This window comes from Lepisosteus platostomus, chromosome 6 (genome assembly GCF_059453375.1).
Source record: "Lepisosteus platostomus isolate fLepPlt1 chromosome 6, fLepPlt1.hap1, whole genome shotgun sequence".
In the NCBI taxonomy this organism is placed as follows: Eukaryota; Metazoa; Chordata; class Actinopteri; order Semionotiformes; family Lepisosteidae; genus Lepisosteus; species Lepisosteus platostomus.
The window spans coordinates 8,319,482-8,339,247 of record NC_142616.1 but is presented as its reverse complement, the minus strand read 5'-3'; the positions used below and the strand labels follow the sequence as shown (position 1 = coordinate 8,339,247).

Sequence of the window (19,766 nt, the reverse complement as noted above, 5' to 3'; positions counted from 1 at the left end):
TGATTGATTGATTGATTGATTGATGCCCATGTTAATGGGCTTACCTATTAAATATGTTCAAAATGAACACTTTTATTGGAGAAACTTGATTACATTAGAACCCATCCCTGCCAAATAAGATTCATTTTCAGAAGACTTGCTTTTCATAAATTCTCTCACAAAACACTAATTGTAAAAATATAACCAATAAACCTTCATGGAAATGCGTGACACTGGATAATTATCAAACAGCTCAGTTCCGTTTCCATTTTGAACATAAATACACCTGGGAAATAAACGTTCTAGAATAGTACTGTTGTACTTGTTGTAGATTACTACTTTATCTCTGGAATTCTGTAATAAAGGCACAGACTTCCAGATTCAGGCACAGTTTCTTCCCACAAGCTGTCGGATTACTGACAGATCTAGCTCCACCACTGGCTCACACTGGTGTTTTTTTTCTCACACTGCTTGTCCAACATTTATGATTTTAATGTCTATGTATTGGAGCATACATGCAAATAAGCATTTCATTGCACTTGTGCATGTGACAAATAAACTGAACTGAACTGAATTCATCTAAGCATGAAAGCAATAGATCTCAGGAGATAAAAGCTTTGATAGGAGCCCCTGCTAATTTAACGCCGGTAATATAAAGCAACACTGTTTCTAAAACAAAGTAAACCTTACTGAGAAAGAAAAAGCAAACACATTCAGCAGAATAACAAGAAATTAAACTCAGCACATGCCAGATATACTGTAGAAGTAACAGAGTTCCTCTTCTTCAGGAAGATATAAGAAGCCCAGGAAGATACTAATGGTTTTAATTAACAGAGGTTCAAGAGGAAATCAAATTCTAATCTCGCACTTCAGATTTCATCCACAAAAATACTCCCTGGCTGCCCACATCTTTGGACACATCTTTTCTTTTACCCCTCCCTCCACCCCAACTTCGCCATTCCATCTGCCTCCCAGGTTCATTCCTCGAGTTGTGACAGCACTGGTTTCCACAGTATTAAGTATTTTGTCCCTTAAAGACCATCATTATTCATCGTGAATAGAATGAGTCCAAACTTCTAAATATGGGGTCTACAGAAAAGACAAATGTCTTTTCCAATTCCAATGTCTTGGAATTACGTTTTAGGATATGGCTGTCTACTGTAGAGACATGCAGGGTTTTGCTTGCAGATAGCAAAATCAAACTATAATTACAAAATGGGAAATACTGAGCTAGAAGAGGCTAATTATGAAAAAAAGTGTTTATGTTGACGCATGATTTACATCTTTTACACAATGTGAGAAAGCAGTTGAAAAGGCGAACAAAATGCTAGGATACAAAGATTAAGAGCACAGAATTTAAAATAAGAGAAGTTATGTTAAATGTATGTTAAATTTGAATTAACATAATATGAATTATGTTAAAATTGTACAACTCACTAATAAGTTCACATTTAGAATATTGTGGTCAAGTTCTGTCAACACACTACAGAAAAGATAGTGCTGCTCAGAAAGTACAGAGAAGAGCAAGCTCCATGAAGCTGGGCCACTACAAACAGCACAGACGATGAAACCCATCGTTATCAAAACCGCGTTTGTCAGTGCTCCATTTATGCTGATTTGTGCCAATGAACGTAGCGTTTGCACTGCTTTACAGAGATACTGTATGAAATGTAACATATTACCAATAAAAATTGAAGAAATGTCATGTAAAATCGTTCATAAAATTTAACCTCTTAACCAAACATTATTCAGATTTAACTCGAATTAGAGTATCAATATGTATTTTGTAACATGAATAAAGAAATCATATTACTTATTAAACTCTTTAAATGTTAAGATCTGCTAATGGATTTGACATCCTACTTTATTTTACACACTCAAATATGGACAAAAAAGTATATTTCTAATAAATCTGTTATCAATTATGGGGAGATACCATACCCATTAAATGAAATGGTCAAGATCTTACAGAAGGGGAGTATAGCTCCAGTAAAAAGAGTTAGTTTACTTGTGTTGAACAATAGAAAATATTATTTCAGCTGCAGCTTTGTCTGTCCTGACAAGGTATAACATATTGTATGTCAAGAGCACAAATGAATATAATACGACCCACACCACCCCGAACTAGAAGTTATAAACTACCTCTTTGAAGGAAATGTAAAACTGAATGAAACACAATTGCAACACAAGAAAGAACTGATTCTAACAGTCCAGGACAGGATTGTGAATTAAGGTATAAAAGAGTGAATTTGTAAGCGTGTGGTGAGAACAGTGATTACCTTTGGTTCATATTTCATGTTTACTTTCTCAGATTTCTGAATAGTACAGTATGCACATGGATAAAATAGTCCAAAATTATTTCCATAATTGAAAGAGGAAAGGATTTACTCCAGTAAATACAGTAAATATAAATCCCATTAAGGCTTTTGGTTCTAAAGTTGAGTAGCATTTAGATATCCATATCTCCACAGTCCTGTCCTGTCTCTCCTCAGTCCTGTCCATTGGTCCTGCTGTCTGCTGCGGGTCTGCTGTCTGGAGTGCTGCTGTGGCTCAGGGGGTCACTTGTTCTGCTCATAAGGCTCATCGTATTCATTGTAACCCTGGAGTGTAGGTTCTGGGGAGACTCTTCCAGACAGGACTTTCTCTGCAAGAGATTGAAACACTCAGGTTCAGAACTTCAGTATTAGGCTGAATCATTTCTCAGCACAAGTTACACAATTCTAGATAAAGTAGAGTGATTCTCATTATCAGTTCTGCGGATCTTAAGAAACAGCTGTGGTTCTACCTGGTACTGAGGTCTCATCTTCCTCTTGGATATCATCATAGACCAGATAACCCTCAGCCAGACCCCCTGAAGAGAAGAGAGTCACCTGGAGAGTTACTGAGAAATGACTACACAGTATCACTGAAAACATACTATTAATACGTTGATGTGTGTACACTAATGATCAAAATCCTGACTACACACCACCAATCATTATGTTGACTAGACATATTACTGAACACAAAACCTACCTCATACACACTTCATGCTCTTTTCATTAAATATCTTTCTTTTCTCAAAATCATGATGAAGCAAATTATACAGAGATTTGTTTTATACATTGTAAGAGGACCCGGGGAAGGGTCATCTCTAACAGGTATTTCCGAAATGAAACACTGAAAATGCTAGAGATTGACCTTAGCAAGATGGCGAACAACGAGACACAGCTGAGACGCATCAGGAACCGGAATATAAGTGGCCCAGAGGCAGTGAACGGGGCGGAAGCCGGAAAGGTGAATGCGTTTCGGAGGAAAAGAGTGGAAAGAGGTGGATGTTAAGGATCGGGCTAACGAACGACTGCAAGGAGAAAAGGTTTATGATTTTGGATTACGGACACTGGTTTAGGATACATCGCGGATTGTCTTTATTACGAACTTTTGGAACTCGGAACGAATCAGGACTAAGGGAACGGATTACGGACTGTATTCGGAAGGCAGATGTTGGAAGAAACGCCACGGATCGGAGGACAGTAAAGTGTGGTGTAAGTACGACCTTCGTTTACATAAACTATCCCCCGGAGACACCACAACATTTATAATCAATTAGAGGACAAACAGTTTTCTGATAAACTCTGCACATGTTCAGAAATACTTGTTACTCAATAACCTGACTATACCTGGTAATAAGGTCTCGTCGTCCTCCTTCACATCATCATAGCCCAGATCACCCTCAGTCAGACCCTCTGGGGAGAAAAGAGTCACCTGGAGAGTTACTGAGAAACTATCATCACTGTATCACTGAATACACACTACTGATCAATATCTTGACAATGCACCACTGAACAATTTCCACAATCTAAACCATACACACTTTCATGTTCCTTTTAATTAAATACCTTTTTCTATCCCAAAATCAGTATGAAGTAAATGACAGTGACCTCTGTTTCATATAATCATAGTTCCTTAGAGAATATACTGCCTAATGATCAGCTCTGCAGATGTTCAGAAACAGCTGTGACTCTACCTGGAACTGAGGTCTCTCCATCTTCCTTCATATCATCATAGTCCAGAACATCCCCAGACAGACTCCCTGGAGAGATGAGACTCAATTAACTGTATCCGCAAGCAGTGGCCAAAATCTGCACAATGCATATATGTCAACTCATATAAGGTTTCATATCCAGCTTCAATAATAAACCCCTGTTGTTGGATATGTAGTTTTGAGGTATTCTTGATCTTTAGTACGTTGGGATGGATATTTTGGAATAATAGGAATAATGTTTGCACAACTGACACCAGCTTTGGGAAGAAGAGAGTGACGAAGCAAATCGGCAGCAAACCTTTTCTGTACAAGCTGTACTGTCCCTGCTGGTACAGCTTGTAGTTGATTTCCTCATATAGAGCATCCTGGTAGGGTAAGGAGGTCATTTCCCTTTGAGCAATCTCTGATTGGAGATGAAAAACAGACCCATTATTGTCAGGACAAATGTCATTCATTGACTGGTTAGTGTCAGAATGAACAGGGAAATTCCTCATTCTCACTAACCAGAAAAAAAGTTACAAACTGAAAAAAAAATGAATTGTTGCACTCATGCAATGTAAAGAACCTGCAGTATTCCACAGTGAAAGAACTGTAAATCCACAGTGTATCTTTCTGAATCAGGGGACCAGTCACCATTTCTTCACTTATTGTCAGATCAGAGCCAGACCAGTACTGTGGATGTGAGATCAGACACCACTGACCTGCTCCTGATCAGCACTGCTGTGCTGTCGAACACAATACAGAGTCTGACTGGTAGAGACAGTGGGGAGACCAAGCTCACCTTTCTGAAGGGCTCTGTTCCTCTGTCTCTGCCCACAGGCCAGGGCAGCAGCCACGAACAGCAGAACTCCCAGGACAATGCAGACTGTCCACAGAGAGGAATGGCCTTCTGGAGCCTGAGAGGTTGGTCTGGGCTTTGGAAGATCTGAAGCCAAATGGAAAATACGTTGCTATTCTTTTTCCTAGCGTTATCCTAGCATTGGGCGGAGCGGTGGCTCTGTGGCTCAGGATCTGTGCCTGTGACTGGAAGGTTGCCGGTTCAACTCCTGCAGCCGCCAGTAGAATCCTACTCTGTTGGGCCCCTGAGCAAGGCCCTTAACCCCAACTGCTCCAGGGGCCCTGTACAATGGCTGACCCTGTACTCTGACCCAAGGCTTCTCTCCGTGTCTCATGGAGAGCAAGCTGGGGTATGTGGAAAGATGAATTCCTAATGCAAGAAATTGTATAGGGCTAATAAAGCAACATTATTATTATTATTATTATTATCATCCAACTACAGTATAAGGTCTTTCTCAAAGACAACGATATGATGCAATGGAGATATCAGTCACACACTGAAGCACTCAGTCAACCTTGAAACTATATGAAGCAAAATATGTGAAGATTTAAAACCCAGACATGGGGTTCAGACATGATTATATATATACATAAATAATATATTCAATCATATACTTTTTAATATATCTTTGCACTCACCGGCACAGCGAACCCCCGCTCTCATCCTGTGCTGGCAGTCGCTCTGCCCCAGTGCGGCGTGCTCACAGTCCCACAGGTGGAGTTCGTTGCCCCTGCAGGTCACCTCGTCCAGCCACACCGTCCCGTTCCCCTCCCCCCAGGAGGCCTCTGTCCCAGCGCTCACTGCCTCCCCACAGCCCAGCTGCCTGCACACCACCTGGGCGTCCCGCAGGTCCCAGGAGTCATCGCACACCGTCCCCCAGGAGCCCCCGTACAGCACCTCCACCCGGCCAGAGCAGGCGCTGGGACCCCCAGACAGTTTTATCCTCTCTGGCTCTGGGTGTGAGAAGTAAAAAGAGATTATAGAGAGATACTACTGATGGTTTGAAGCAGAAGATTTGTTGCAAATTAAAACAAATGAAAAAATCTAGTTACTACTGTAGCAAACACGGTAGTTCTTAATCAAATGTTATTGATTTCAAATCCATTTTCAGCAGAGGGTTTCACTCATCTCTTTTCAATGTGTCAACTGAAACTGAGCAGGTCATAGTCCAGCTGTGCAGGTGTAACAGGCTGTGATCTGGGGTAAAGTTTGCTGTTAAACTGAAAGTAATACCAAGTCCTTAAACTAATGAGGAAGACAGACATACTGTACACTCTGCACTTACAAATCGACACTTTCCAAGTGTAGATTCCTAATACATAAGTAGCTGCACTGATAAGCCTCTTGCTATGCTGTGTTGTACTACTGGATGTGATCAGGATGGAGCCTCTAGTTTCTCTAGTACTGACGTATCCTAGTTACAGCACTCGCTGTGCAATCAGACTCACTGGCACAGGACACTCCTGCATCCTCTTTGTGGCGGCAGTCGCTCTGCCCCAGTGTGGCGTGCTCACAGTCCCACAGGTAGAGTTCGCTGCCCCTGCAGGTCACCTCGTCCAGCCACACCGTCCCGTTCCCCTCCCCCCAGGAGGCCTCTGTCCCAGCGCTCACTGCCTCCCCACAGCCCAGCTGCCTGCACACCACCTGGGCGTCCCGCAGGTCCCAGGAGTCATCGCACACCGTCCCCCAGGAGCCCCCGTACAGCACCTCCACCCGGCCAGAGCAGTTACTGACCCCTCCCACGAGCCGCAGCCTGTCTGTGTCTGCAGGGAGAAGGGGACCGAAGTCAAGTCTGGGCACACAAACAAAGCTCTCACATCATATCTGGTGAATTACTTTGCATGAGGAAGGTAAATTCCCAAACCATGCAGAGAACATACACTGGCATACCCTGCCAAAAACCTGTTTGTTGGACTCAATTTATACAGAAAATTTATAAGGAGTGGCCTCCTTTTCAACTCATGTTGTCCCCTGTCTATAAGAAAAGCGTGTGAGCCTCAACATGACATGGCACATACAGTACCTGCTACCCAGCATACTTTAAAAGGGGTTAACAGAAGTCTCCCATCACCATGATGTTACCTGGACAGTGGGGCTGATCTGGGTCTTCAGTACAAGGTCTTGGGGTGGTGGGGGCTGGTTTATCTCTTTTACCTGTAGTAAATTTAATTAGGTATCTGTAAGTACTCTAGTGAACCAGTAAAAGGAAATTAGAGTGGAATTTACCAGCATTTGTGGTCATTCTGAAAATGCTTTGAAAATCAGGGAGCAGTCAAAAGAGAAGTTAAATCTGTAAAGCACTGTACCTGTGCAAATTAAACCTACTACGTCTCTGTCAGTACAGTTGTTCTCTCCCCAGGGGGAATGGGGGCACTGCCACAGTGACACGTCATGCTTTTTACACTGAACATCGTCAAGCCATTTGAGACCTGACCCATCGGCAGTGGTATCAAATTCACTGAAAACCCCACAGTTCAGCTGGTGACATATCAGTGAAGCTGTGTGAGAGTCCATGAGGTTTTGACAGATGTTTCCCCAGGTGCCATTGTAGAAGACCTCAGCTCTCCCAGCGCACTCAAACTGCTCGCTCACCAGCCTCAGCTGCTTGAACTCTGGGGAGAGAGATGGTTAATTACATTGGTAACTACACAACAGTGCATTAACGAATTAGTAATTTGGAAGAAGCTATCATCCAAACAGCTTTGTTCAAATAAAAATTAAAATTCAGTTGAATGTTATGTAGCTGGTTTTCTGTGTTTGAGTTGGACAAGGTTAAAATTTAACTTTAAGTTACATTTTTTCTATATTCTCACAAATTCATAAACAGGATTCTGCTTCCACACTGTGTATCATAGTTTCCCTAGTGATCATTAAGTAAACTTTCTTCTCAGGAGATTAATATTGATTAAACAAATTTCTTTGGTTATAAGAAATTAAATCACACCTGAGCACACTATGGTCACGTCCTCCTTGTGTCCGCAGTCGTGCTGACCCCAGGGTCTGGAGGGACACTCCCACAGAGACGACTCGTTCCCCAGACAGCCCACCTCGTCCAGCCAGATGGGTCCGGCGCCCTGGCTGAAGGACACTGGCGCTGGGGCGCGGACGGCTGTCCCACACTGGAGCTGCCTGCACACCACCTGAGAGTCCGCCAGGTCCCAGGAGTCATCGCACACCGTCCCCCAGGAGCCCCGGTGATACACCTCCAGCCGCCCAGCACAGGGGCTCTCCGCCCCGGACAGCCGGAGGAGCCCGTGTTCTGTGGGAGAGGAAAACAGCAGGAACTCTGCTCACTCTTGTGTGTTTGAACTCTTTCACCGAGACACAGAGAGGAAACGACAGGATCTCTCTCAGGAAGAAAGGACAGCGGGAGACCTCTTTCACTTTCTAAACAACAACAGCAATGATTGTATTCAACAATCGACAACACTAAAAATTGTTCATAAATTCACGTTTAAGTTTGGCAGTAAAGGAGCTGGACCATAAGCTACATATTTTATAATTCGTGAAACATTTTGCTTCTGGGGAAAAATAATAATAACTAAGATGTAATGTATTTTGTATTTTCAAAAGAAGGTAAAATATAATGCATTTAAAAAATTAGACAACGTTTCAAATTCTAGCTCAAAATTCAGCATGAATAAAGAAAATTTGTGTTTTTTATTTTGTGAAACTGATTTCTCGTTCACTAAGCTGCAGTGTGTGTTTCGGGCAGGAGTGTTGTCAAAACAAAAGTAGGTAAATTATAATGCCCTGTGAAAAATAAACATATTTGCACATTCTGCCTATATGAGTGATGAGAATTTTGTTTTTGAATGAAGACAGATTTAGTTTTTTTTTCTTTCATGAAAATGATTTCTCGCTCCAGTGTGTGTTTCGGGCAGGAGTGTTGTCCTGCAGATGGACTCACTCTCACAGAGCACTCCCACGTCACTCGCGGAGCTACAGCTGACCGGCTGTGGGCGGCTGCAGTTCCCCAGGTGAGTCTCGTTCCCGGAGCACGAGACGCCCGAGAAGCACACGTCACTGCGGCCCGGCCCGTAGCGAGAGGAGCTGGAGGTCTCTAGAGCCGAACCGCAGCCCAGCTGTCTGCAGAGCACCGAGGAGGCAGAGTCTGTCCAGGACGAGTCCAGCAGTCGCCCCCACTTGCCGCTGGAGAAGACTTCCACCCGCCCGTCACAGCGCCCGGCTCCTCCCACCAGCCTGACCCCTCCCGCCGCTCCTGGCAGAGTCAGACAGTACAGGAGACAGACAGGAGTTTTATAGTGAAATAGAGCCGTATCTAAATACTGTGGGAGCTTTCATCACTTCAGAAGCAGAACATTAACAAGAGATCAGCTTTGTTTAGAATAAACACAGCTCATTCAGAAATTGTGCATTCAGCACTCTTTCTTTATAATCGCAAATGCAAATAACCATATATTACTACTAATAACGTATGCAAATTCAGTAATAACTTTGAATTAATAAGTTGTTATTATTAATCATATGCTTACGTAATCTGCATACATCATTCATGTATTAATCATAAGAGCACATAATAATAAATAAGAATATTGGAAATCAATTTCCAGTAATGTAAACACAAATATCCATTATTAACTGATATCATGTATCATATATGTATCATAATATATTATTAATAGTAGTATCCTAATTTGGAAACCCATAGTCAGATTCACAAAATGTACACTTTTACAAAAACAAACTCATAGTAATTACTCATAGTAATAAAATGGTAATCTAATTTCCCATAATGCATACTGTTGAATTTCAACATAATAATGTTATACTTTATATTAATGAATTGAACGATTCCCAAGTTAGCACTTTTTACAAATCTGAACTGATCAGTATTTCATACTGTACCTCACCGTGGAATTTCATTCTCATGAACCTTAAATACAAATGGCCTGTTACAGTCTGGGAGAGAGCAGGACTCACCAGAGCAGACGACTCCCACATCTCTGCTGTGACTGGAGGAGCTGTGAGCCCATGGAGAGATGGGACAGTGTCTTAGCTCAGTCTCGGTGCCCTCACAGTCGAACACATCGGTCCACGTGGAGCCATTGCCCTGTCCGAATCTGGCCGGGCCCAGGACTGCTTCAGCATAGCCGCAGTTCAGCTGCTGACAGAGGACTGTGGCGTCCCGGAGGTCCCAGCCCTGATCGCAGACTGTCCCCCACTGACCCCCCAACTTCATCTCCACTCTGCCAGAGCACCGGTCAGGACCGCTGGCCAGCCTGAAGTCAGTGTAGCCTGGACACAGGACACAAGACATGGGACACAAGACAGGACATGGGACACAGGACATAAACACAGGACACAGGACACGGGATATGGGACACAGGCCACAGGACAGGGCAATGAGTGGAGATAAGAGAGAACAAAGTGTACCATCCATTGATAATACTAGGTAAGCAATATTTTGTTGGTGTTCATATTCAAGTGAAAAAAATCAAGTAATATTGTTATATGATTTTTTTATTTTGTATGACTTCATATTCATGTGATCATATTCTCAGACAAATAATTACTAAAAATTGGGACTTAGATATGTGATTTATGTTAATAGAAAGAGTTTCCATTCAAATTTGCAACAGTAATATAGTACTTCAAATATGAAGTAAAACTTAGCTGTTTTAGTTCTCTGACTTTTGAGATTCGTCTAAAACCTTTAAGACTGATTTTGATATGTTAGGAAGTAAGATATTGTGAGTTTCTTACCAGAACAGTCAATGGAGATGTCATCCGCATGTGTGCAGTTGTGCTGCTCTCTCTTCAGGACTGGACAGTGGGCCAGTTTCTCCTCATCACCCCGACACTGGATCTCATCTGCCCAGACGGGCCCAGTCCCCTGTCCTGAAGAGGCTCCTCCCAGCACAGCCCTGGAGACTCCACAGCCCAGTTCTCTACAGACCACGTCCGCGTCTCTGGAGTCCACAGACTGAGAGCACACTGACCCCCAGGTGCCCCTGTGATTCACCTCTAATCTTCCCTGGCATGTCCTTCCAGAGAGCCGGGCTGTGTCTCCTAACATAAAGAGAGCTGAATTCATTGAACAGTTTTGCATTTCATGGGAATGACAAATGGAAGGATATTTTTTAAGTATATAAATAGTCAAGAAAATGAAAGGGAGACTTTCTTAACCGAAGAGTTAAATGACTACCACTGTTAAAACAAAACAAAAAGTAATTGAGATACTGATTTAAACAATCACTACAAACCAAATGGGAATGATAAAAATATTAAAATCTTTACAATTAGATTTTTCCATGAAATCTTACAAATTTGAGTTATTAGAGGCACAGTTGGGTTATGATATCAATAATAAATACATTGATGAAGGATTCATAAAAATATAACAGACTTACACTTACATAACAGGTCACACTGTGTTTTAGATTGTCTTCTTTTTAAGTTAATGGCACATATTATGTATAAACACAACACATACAGGCCTACACAAATCTCACCTGATTCCACAATCCAATGTTAAGGTTGCAACACACCAGACGTGTGAAGGAAGAAAAAAGGACACATCAGTATACACTGCCTTTCCCGACACCCACAGACACTCAATTATATGAAGTTCACATTTGTAACTAATGTGAACTATCAATGTTGTGTGTAATTGTTTGTGTCTCACTGGCCTGTACAATGTGATCTCTGTGTTTGAATCACCTCAGTATCCACATCACAGAGACTCCACCACCAAGATTCTGTGTATCATCTGGTCTGATGTCACTGGTTAAGTGAAAGACCAGATCACAGGATTTAAAAGTGTGAGCACGTGTGGGAATGGAGATGGGCTGAGAGATGTTTGGAAGAAGCTACTGTGTGTAGAATCTTGTATATACTGTAGTAGTTATTCTTTCTGCTACAGTTACAAGAATGAGCACTGAGGTCCACATAGTTTAATTAGTTAAATTCAAAATAAACATTTTCTATTCTTATCGTCATGGAAAAGAGTCCTTGAATTATTTTTACCTGAGCATTTCAATCTAATGTTGTTCTCATGAGTGCAAGACTGTGAATCTGCTGGACAGTCTAGCAGAGATGACTCTGTTCCATTGCAGCGAACCCCAGGTAGAGAGATGGGCTTTGACGCATCAGGGGAATACTGACCACTGACAGGAGTTCCACAGTTCAGCTGATCACACACAACTATACCATTTTTGTAATACAAGTCTATGTCACAATATGTCCCCCACTGTCCATTCTTAAAAATCTCGACTCTTCCATCACAGCGATTTCCAAATCCAACCAGCCTCACATCCTCACATCCTGAGAAGAGAAACATGAGTTAGTGAAGAAAACAGAAGAAATAAACAGGTGAAGAAGTGCAGGATTGTTATGTTTGGTTTGGTGAAACCTGGTAAGCCTTCTGTTTTCTAAAGGTGTTCTCAGTCAGAGGGAATCTACTCACATGCAGTAGTATAGCTCCTGGGAAAACCACTCCTTGGAATTTTCCTCTTAAGGAATTACTGCTCTTGATACCACGATTACTGCTCTTCTCTCAACTACTTTCAGTCATATTCTATTCCCATTCCTTTATTGTTCTCCATTATACTCTCAACACTGTTACTACACTTAATTCATAGGGAGAAATGTAAATCTTAAAAAACAAAAAATAGAAGTGTAATTACAGATATTTTCTCATGAAATTTCTTTTGAAGATCTCTTAATTTTCTAACTGCTTCTTCTAGTACAAGTACAAGGTCACGGGGAAACACCGTACTCTATCAGGCACAAGCAGTGCATACACTGGACAAGATGTCAGTCCATCACAGGACACACACACACATTAGAGCCAGTTCTCCCAGATGCCAATTAACCTTCCAGTACATCTTTGGACTGTGGGAGCAAAACGGAGAACCTGGTGGAAACCCATGTGAGCACCTCAGGAACTGAACCCAGGGTCAGGGAGCTAACCACTGCGCCACCATGCTGCACCAGTTTTTAACATATAAATTTACTATATTGTGATATCAGATACATATGGGATAAATCATGGGAAACATTTAAAGCTTATCTTCGGGCAAATAATCTCTTTTGTGTTATAAGGACAAAAAACACAATAGCAGACTCTCACTTGTATTTTTCAAAAACCCTTCACCTGAAATTTATGAAAGTAAATTTGATCTCCTGTCAACACAGCATGCAGAGCATAATTCATGTCCAGTTTATGGCCAAAAGGAAATGCATGGGCACTGAAGTCAGTATAGCCTGGACACAGGACATAGACTTGTCTTCCATCGATAATACTGGATTTTTTATTATTTTGCAGGTCTTTCACTTGCTGTATTAAACCCACTAGTTTTCTCACGAACATGGGGACAAGGCAGGCAAAGCCCTTGCTCATCACCTCTGTCAGCCTACAGTCACATCAAGTCACATGCAGGTCCAGTTAATGGCCGACAGGTTATTAATGATCAATTTTTTCAATATTATTCAGAGCTGTGCAAATCTGGATCAGCCCCAGATCCCTCTTAAGTCAATGCTTTTTGAATAATTTGAATGTTTACTACTATGAATCAGGTCATTCAGGCAATAGATGCCTGCAGAATGACAAATCTGCTGGACCAGAAAAGTTTTAAAAAACAATACCTCTGCAGCTTTCACCCCTACTTAATTCCGTGTACTTAAGCTATCCCAGCGGGCAGTGATTCGTCGAATATACGTATATTCACGGTGAAAATACGGCTATACGTATATATACTTATAGCCGTATTTTCACCGTGAATATACGTATATTCGACGAATCACTGCCCACTGGGACAATTTGGCATACAAGGGTTTTGCGGAGGGGGTCTTGCCACCTACCTGAAAAAAACAGTAAAATGTTTGAGTGCCTATAGATTTTCTATTTTTATTTTATTGAGAAAAGTTGATACCATTTCCTGGACACACCGCCCCCCATCAGTGCGCGGTGCCCCGGGAAAAATCTGTAGGGGGGCGTCTGAAATTCTGAGGGGGGTGATATTTATTATTATTATTATTATTATTATTATTATTATTATTATTATTATTATTGTTTCGGTTGAAACGGAGCTGTACGGTGCAGCTACCCAAATGAAATCTCGCAGCTATGCCATTGATTAGTGCTTCATGATAGAAGATAACGACTAGCAATCTGGTATTTGCGATGAAGTTCAGTTTCACATTTTTCGTCACTCTCGTGGTTTGTATTGCCTGGGGCGAAAAGTACCACAAGCGTTCATTTTTGCAGCTACATCGATGGAGGTTCTGAATCGTTAAGAAAAAATAGTTGTAAAACCAACAGAAAGCACAGACTGCTATAACTAGTCCTAGTTATATAACGATTTTAATATAAGGATACTGCAAGGAATCGGTCCACCTGAGCAAACAGGATCGTAATGTTGATACTCACTAACGACACTGATATGTGCCGTTCTTGGACAGAGAGCCCTCCTGCACATCAAACAGTCCGAGTGACTGTTAGTGTCAATTAGTGTTGTCTGACCATTGACAAAGTATAACTATTTTTTTAGGGTGCAAATTAAGTTAGGTAAATCCTTTTGCCCAAAACTGAAGGGGCGACACTCCTCCCTCCCCCCGCGATGCCAGGCCTGTCCCCATCCTATTCCATAATGTCATTATATATAATACCATACAACAGTGACCGATCCTTATTAACTGCTTGAGTTACAATTGCACATCAGCACATAGCAGGGGGCACATAGCCGCAATGTATTATCAATGTAAAATTTCAACCATAATATCGACAACATTAATAAACGCATAAGTTGAGAAAATATCTAACCCAGCATATTTTCTGGTTATATACCACAATGCATTGCTAGTATTCGTTGGTCACCATTTTGGACACGTTTTTCAATCGTAGAAGATTGAAGTATTTATCTGCAAATATCTCAGCAATCCTCTTTTGACGAGTAAGTATAAATAATAATAATACTATCTGAATACATACAGATCTTACTTAAAATTATTTTGATTAAAATAGTACGTGAATAAGCAAAAAATGGCACATAAAATAGTGTGAATGGGGAAGATGACACAAAATAGTTTTGCCGTTTCTCTAATTATTCTTATTATGTTATACTTTCAAATTTGGGTACTCTTTAATTTTGAGTTAGTGTGTTAATGTAATTAGTTTGTGTTTGTCATTACTATACTGTATATTGCCATGCTACCAGAATTTGTAGCTGAAGTTTAAGACTAGTTGTGTTTTTTATGATTATTGCCCATATGTTGATTGTTGATTGATTGTATACAATGTATAATTTGAAATACATATTTTTCAGGTGTGAATGTGTATTTTCAGAATAAATTTCTAAACTAAATCATTGGCTTGATTTACTAGTTTCTACACCTGTAAAACCTATCTTTGATGTATACTAGACTTCTAACCATATACGTATAATAGTCCTCTAAAGTTATCCGTATAATAGACCTCTAACCATATACGTATAATAGTCCTCTAAAGTTATCCGGAACTCCAACCATATATGTATAATAGTCCTCTAAATGTATCTGTATAATAGAACTCCAACCATTTATGTATAATGAACATCTAATCATAGACGTATAATTGACGTATAACAATAGACGTATGTTAGAATTTCATTCTAGACTAATTGCGGACCACATTTATACGTCTAAGGTATGCGTTTAATAGTTGTATATTATACGTCTTTTGCCCACTGGGTCTGTCATGTAAAGCTGCATGCTAGCAAGCTACATTTTTGCCAAAAAATATAAAATATTCCTTCTTTGCAGTTCCTATCATCCTATTTTCCTTCTTAACATGGATCTTAAAATCCTTGTAAAAGTTCTAGCAGGTTGAATGAAATTTTTTTTCCCCTCCATTATCTTAACAGATCAATCTGGTTTTATTAAAAATAGACATTCCTATTTTAATTTCAGAGTTAAAATACCAATTTCAGAGTTGGTCCAGATGAACTAAACTCAGTCACAATACTTTACCCTGCATCGTGGAGCAAGGAAAGGGTGCCCAATCTCCACACTTTTTTACCTCTGCTATGGAGCCGATCACTTACATGATTTTCTTACCTGATTCATGTACTCAGCAGATGGTAGAGTGTACCCATGGGGTAGTAGTTTAGCAGATGTATTAATTAAATTTTGATAAGACCGAACTTTTCCCTATTAGTAAGACCAGCACCCAAAATCCACTCCATACCTTACTATTTAAGATCGCCCACTCCAAATTTTTCTACCTGAGAGTCACAGTTACAAGATACAAGTAAAGTTTTTTTCCCGTGCTGGAAACAAAAGAAAAGAGATATAACTTTTTGGCTGTAGAACCGAAAAACATTTTGATGTCTTCTGTCTCTTTCGCTTTCATTTTACTCATTTTTATAATAATAATATTTTAGTATTGAAGAAAGATGTGAAGACGGGGGTTTGAATTTAATCCTTTCTGTATGAGGTTTAGACTTCTAAGTTACAAGCTGGGGTTTATGGCAGGAAAGGGGGTTAACTGATAAGGATTGCAAATGCAAGCTAGGAACCCCCCTGGGTGTAATCTTAAACTGACCATTTGGTCAGGACATCGTAAACTGGCCAAATACCATGAACCCCCCTCTTTACCATCAGACTGAGTGACATCAGAAACGGAGAAGAAGACACTATATAACCCAAAAGTTTGTAACAGTACAGGGAACAATACTTCGGTTTTGTTGTTTCTTGCGGGAAACAAGACTTCGGCTTTATTGTTCCTTGCATGCAATAAACTCATCTGTTTTGCTTCATCTTGGAATCAAAAACCTTATTCGTTCTGTTACAACAGTATGTAACTGACACATGTTGGTTTACAAAACAATAAAAATACTTGTAAAAAATTGTATTGTTGATAAAATAAAGCAAATGTCTTTAGACTGCATTCAACAAACAATCACAGAACGGGCAAGTGAAAACCAGAAACTTTTGAATTAGACAAAGACTACATATAGAATTACAGTACATTTCTATACATTCTAAGTAGATTTATTTTCCTCAGAAAACCCTAACCTTTCATTTCACATCCTCATCTGCCCTCAGAATCACTCTGCACAAATCAGTTTGTGTTTGGAAGTGGGTTGTTTATTAAGCAGTAGCTCAGCTGTTTAATGGGTTTACACAGCCTGGGCAACCTAACCCCTGCCAATCACCCATTACTTCCATACTGTATGTGTTAGACAACCGAGTGATCTTCTCCCCTTGTCCTGGGGCTTTGGGGATATAGAGCACTGCCCAGGCACTAGACTGAATTAAATATAATGAAGGACAATATCGTCTTCAGTCTGCAGCAACTGAGTACTTCAACTCCTTGCAGAAATATTTTGGGAACTGTCAAATGCCGATAATATTTTCATAAAATATACTCTTTTACCTTTTAAGAATGTGTTAATAATGTCCCTATAATTTAATTCGTTATAGTTGTGAAAAAGATGTGTTGTGTAACTTAAGATATCTACAGGCTAAAGCTAAAGAAGGACACATGCAAAGTGTTTGACAGACAGTTCCTTCTGTTTGTGTTGTTACCTTTTGCTGAAAAATCTATTCAAATATCTAGGAAACTGAAGAGCTAAAGAGAGAAATGTCATTAATCTCTGAGCACCATAACCAGATGTTGTTTCCTGTAAGGAGGGGCTGGTTGATTTCTATATGTAACTGTAAAAACATAAAATCATAGAAACCCAAAATAAAAAACTCCACAGCTGAGAGTAAGAAAAAATCTGACAGGACTGAGAGTAACTGTTACAGTACTGTAGGTATAACTTTTTTAGTTCTAGTAGGTTGCTGCGTCAGCATGCGTAGGCTGCAAAGGAACAAGTAAAGGTTTATTCCATGCTGAAAAGAGAAGAAAAAAAAACAACTTTTCACCTGTGGAGCCTTCTTCGGTTGTGAAGAAGAAGAAGGCTCTACAGCCAAAATGTTGTGTTTTTTTCTTCTCTTTCAGCATGGAATAAACCTTTACTTTCTCCTTTGCATAGCTCTTTTTTATTGAATTCTGCACCCTCCAAAAATTATCAGGTTATTACACAAGCTCCAATTAATTTTCATTTTGCAGTGTGATTAAGGGCTCTGTCACACGCAAAAAATACATTTTAAGACAAAAAAGAAAAAAAAACAGGTTTATGTTCTTTTCTCCAATCAGTTGTTGTTCATCTTCAAATTTGACTAAGGTTTCTGTCGTCCAAAAATATATATATATTTAAACAAAAAAGATTGTGAAATTGTTAAACATATGATACAATCTTTTAACTATAAATTTCTTAAAATGTATTTAGAAGTGTTTCCTGAACATATAAGTATTTGAATTCTTTCATTTTAAGAAGGAAAAATATGCTAAAAAACTTATTTTTAATTAAGTTAAAATAAGATAAGTTGATATCCTTAAAACTCACTGAACATTTTTACTTATTGTTTTTAAAAAGTACAGTCACCAAAAAGATATTCTTCTAGGATTTTACCAGTGACTTAAGCATGTTGAATAAAACCATGTTGAATTGAGAAATAAGTAAGAAAATCACCTCTCCTCCGTGACCATAAGTTATTTAAAAATATTTATACTGAGTTATTACAATATATTTAATTTGTATTTAATACTTAAGACAAACATTGATTATCGAACAGAACCTACAATTCTAATCATATTAAATTTGTCAGCTCTGTCCACCCTCATGAGTGAAGACCGACTGTCTTAACACACATCCAGTACCATACTGATAGACTGCAACAGCAATAAAATAACAATAAGATTAAATCAACAAGAACTCACCTGCTAACAAAATTATGATCAGGTCAAAGAGGTAAATAAGTGGAATCTTAAGGATTTTTTCCATCCTTGTCTGAGCTCTCGTGTGAAAATGATAATGCGCACTGATTATGTCCCAGAGACGAACACCCAACATCACTCCTGCTACAATGTCACATCCTCGAACCTGTGTCCACCAATCACAGACATACGCACCTTCTATAGGCCGAGAGGTGGAGCCCCAGAGTTAGGAAGATGACCAATAGGAGCCCCTGATTTCAGTTTGATCCATTTATAGTAGAGATGTGTATCTTTATTAGCAAAAACGTCTCCTACTGCAGGTACTGTACAGTCTTGCAAGCTCTTTGAAGTCTTTTTCAGCAAAAAAAAAAGATTATACAGTATGCTTTTAAAAGTTAATCAAGATATCAAAAAGCAACATCCTGCTGGAGCAGTTTATTTACAAAACTTTAAATTACAGCTCAAGACTGGGTACCTGCAGGAAAAGCTGAACTTGATTCTATTGCGTACTGCTGTTTATGAGCTGCTGGCCGTAGTGATCTGCTATAGAGTGATATGACTGTAACCAAATCCCAAGCAGCACTGTTCGGACTTATAAACACAAGACAGCTGGTTTAACTCAAACACAGTGCTGGGCCTGGGCTGCACCACAATTTCAGTTCACAACATTGCCAAATTACAGAATCATGACCCATTGCAAAGAGCAAAGTGTGCAAAGTAGGTTCAGGAGATCAGTCTGCTGATACAGTATTTAAACTAATTTGTGGAAAATTACCATGAAAGAATTGTCCTAACAATCTGGACTCACTTGCTCAGCAGACACTCTAAATATTGGTGCCAAGGTGCTGTGATATGTCCACTCAGTTTTTTTTAAAGGGCTGACTGTATCTTTATCAAAGATGGGGGCCAAGTTACAAATTCAAAGCAAAGAAAGCAAAGAAAGTGCCATAAGCTGTTGAAGTATCTGAGGAATCTAATTATTTTCAACACAGTGAACCTTCTTTTCCAGTCTTTGTGAGTGAAAACACTTATATTATTAATGCTTTGTGACCTATAACCTGTCGATTGTGGCCTTTTTCCTTGGAAGGGTGAAACCTGGTGCCTCCTGTGAGGGGGCTGCTCTGGGCTGCACTGCCAGTGAGTGTGTGCAGGTGAGG

The 19,766-nt window shown here is 40.0% G+C and overlaps 1 protein-coding gene across 1 annotated transcript; it reads right to left on the bottom strand.

Moving 5' to 3' along the window:
• Positions 1–445: 445 nt before the first annotated feature.
• LOC148660013 (scavenger receptor cysteine-rich domain-containing protein DMBT1-like) lies at positions 446–18,714 on the bottom strand. The gene is made up of 16 exons (XM_088638133.1): positions 18,613–18,714; positions 11,832–12,128; positions 10,569–10,874; positions 9,786–10,100; positions 8,752–9,063; positions 7,786–8,100; positions 7,148–7,453; positions 6,924–6,995; positions 6,290–6,604; positions 5,480–5,794; positions 4,785–4,928; positions 4,302–4,406; positions 3,986–4,051; positions 3,639–3,704; positions 2,765–2,830; positions 446–2,623 (listed from the first exon to the last, which is right to left on the bottom strand). Exons 1-16 carry the CDS (start codon positions 18,674–18,676, stop codon positions 2,538–2,540), a joined length of 3,150 nt encoding a protein of 1,049 aa, XP_088494259.1. The 5' UTR covers positions 18,677–18,714; the 3' UTR covers positions 446–2,537.
• Positions 18,715–19,766: the final 1,052 nt, after the last annotated feature.

Bases quoted from the DNA above. Each gene is read 5' to 3' on its own strand.
- LOC148660013 (XM_088638133.1), bottom strand. From the start codon at position 18,676: ATGGAAAAAATCCTTAAGATTCCACTTATTTACCTCTTTGACCTGATC. The intron at 2,831-3,638 runs GTATAGTCAGGT...TCTTCTCTTCAG, and splicing joins CGACGAGACCTTATTACCAG to GGGGTCTGGCTGAGGGTTAT. The intron at 2,624-2,764 runs GTAGAACCACAG...AATCTCTTGCAG, and splicing joins AGATGAGACCTCAGTACCAG to AGAAAGTCCTGTCTGGAAGA.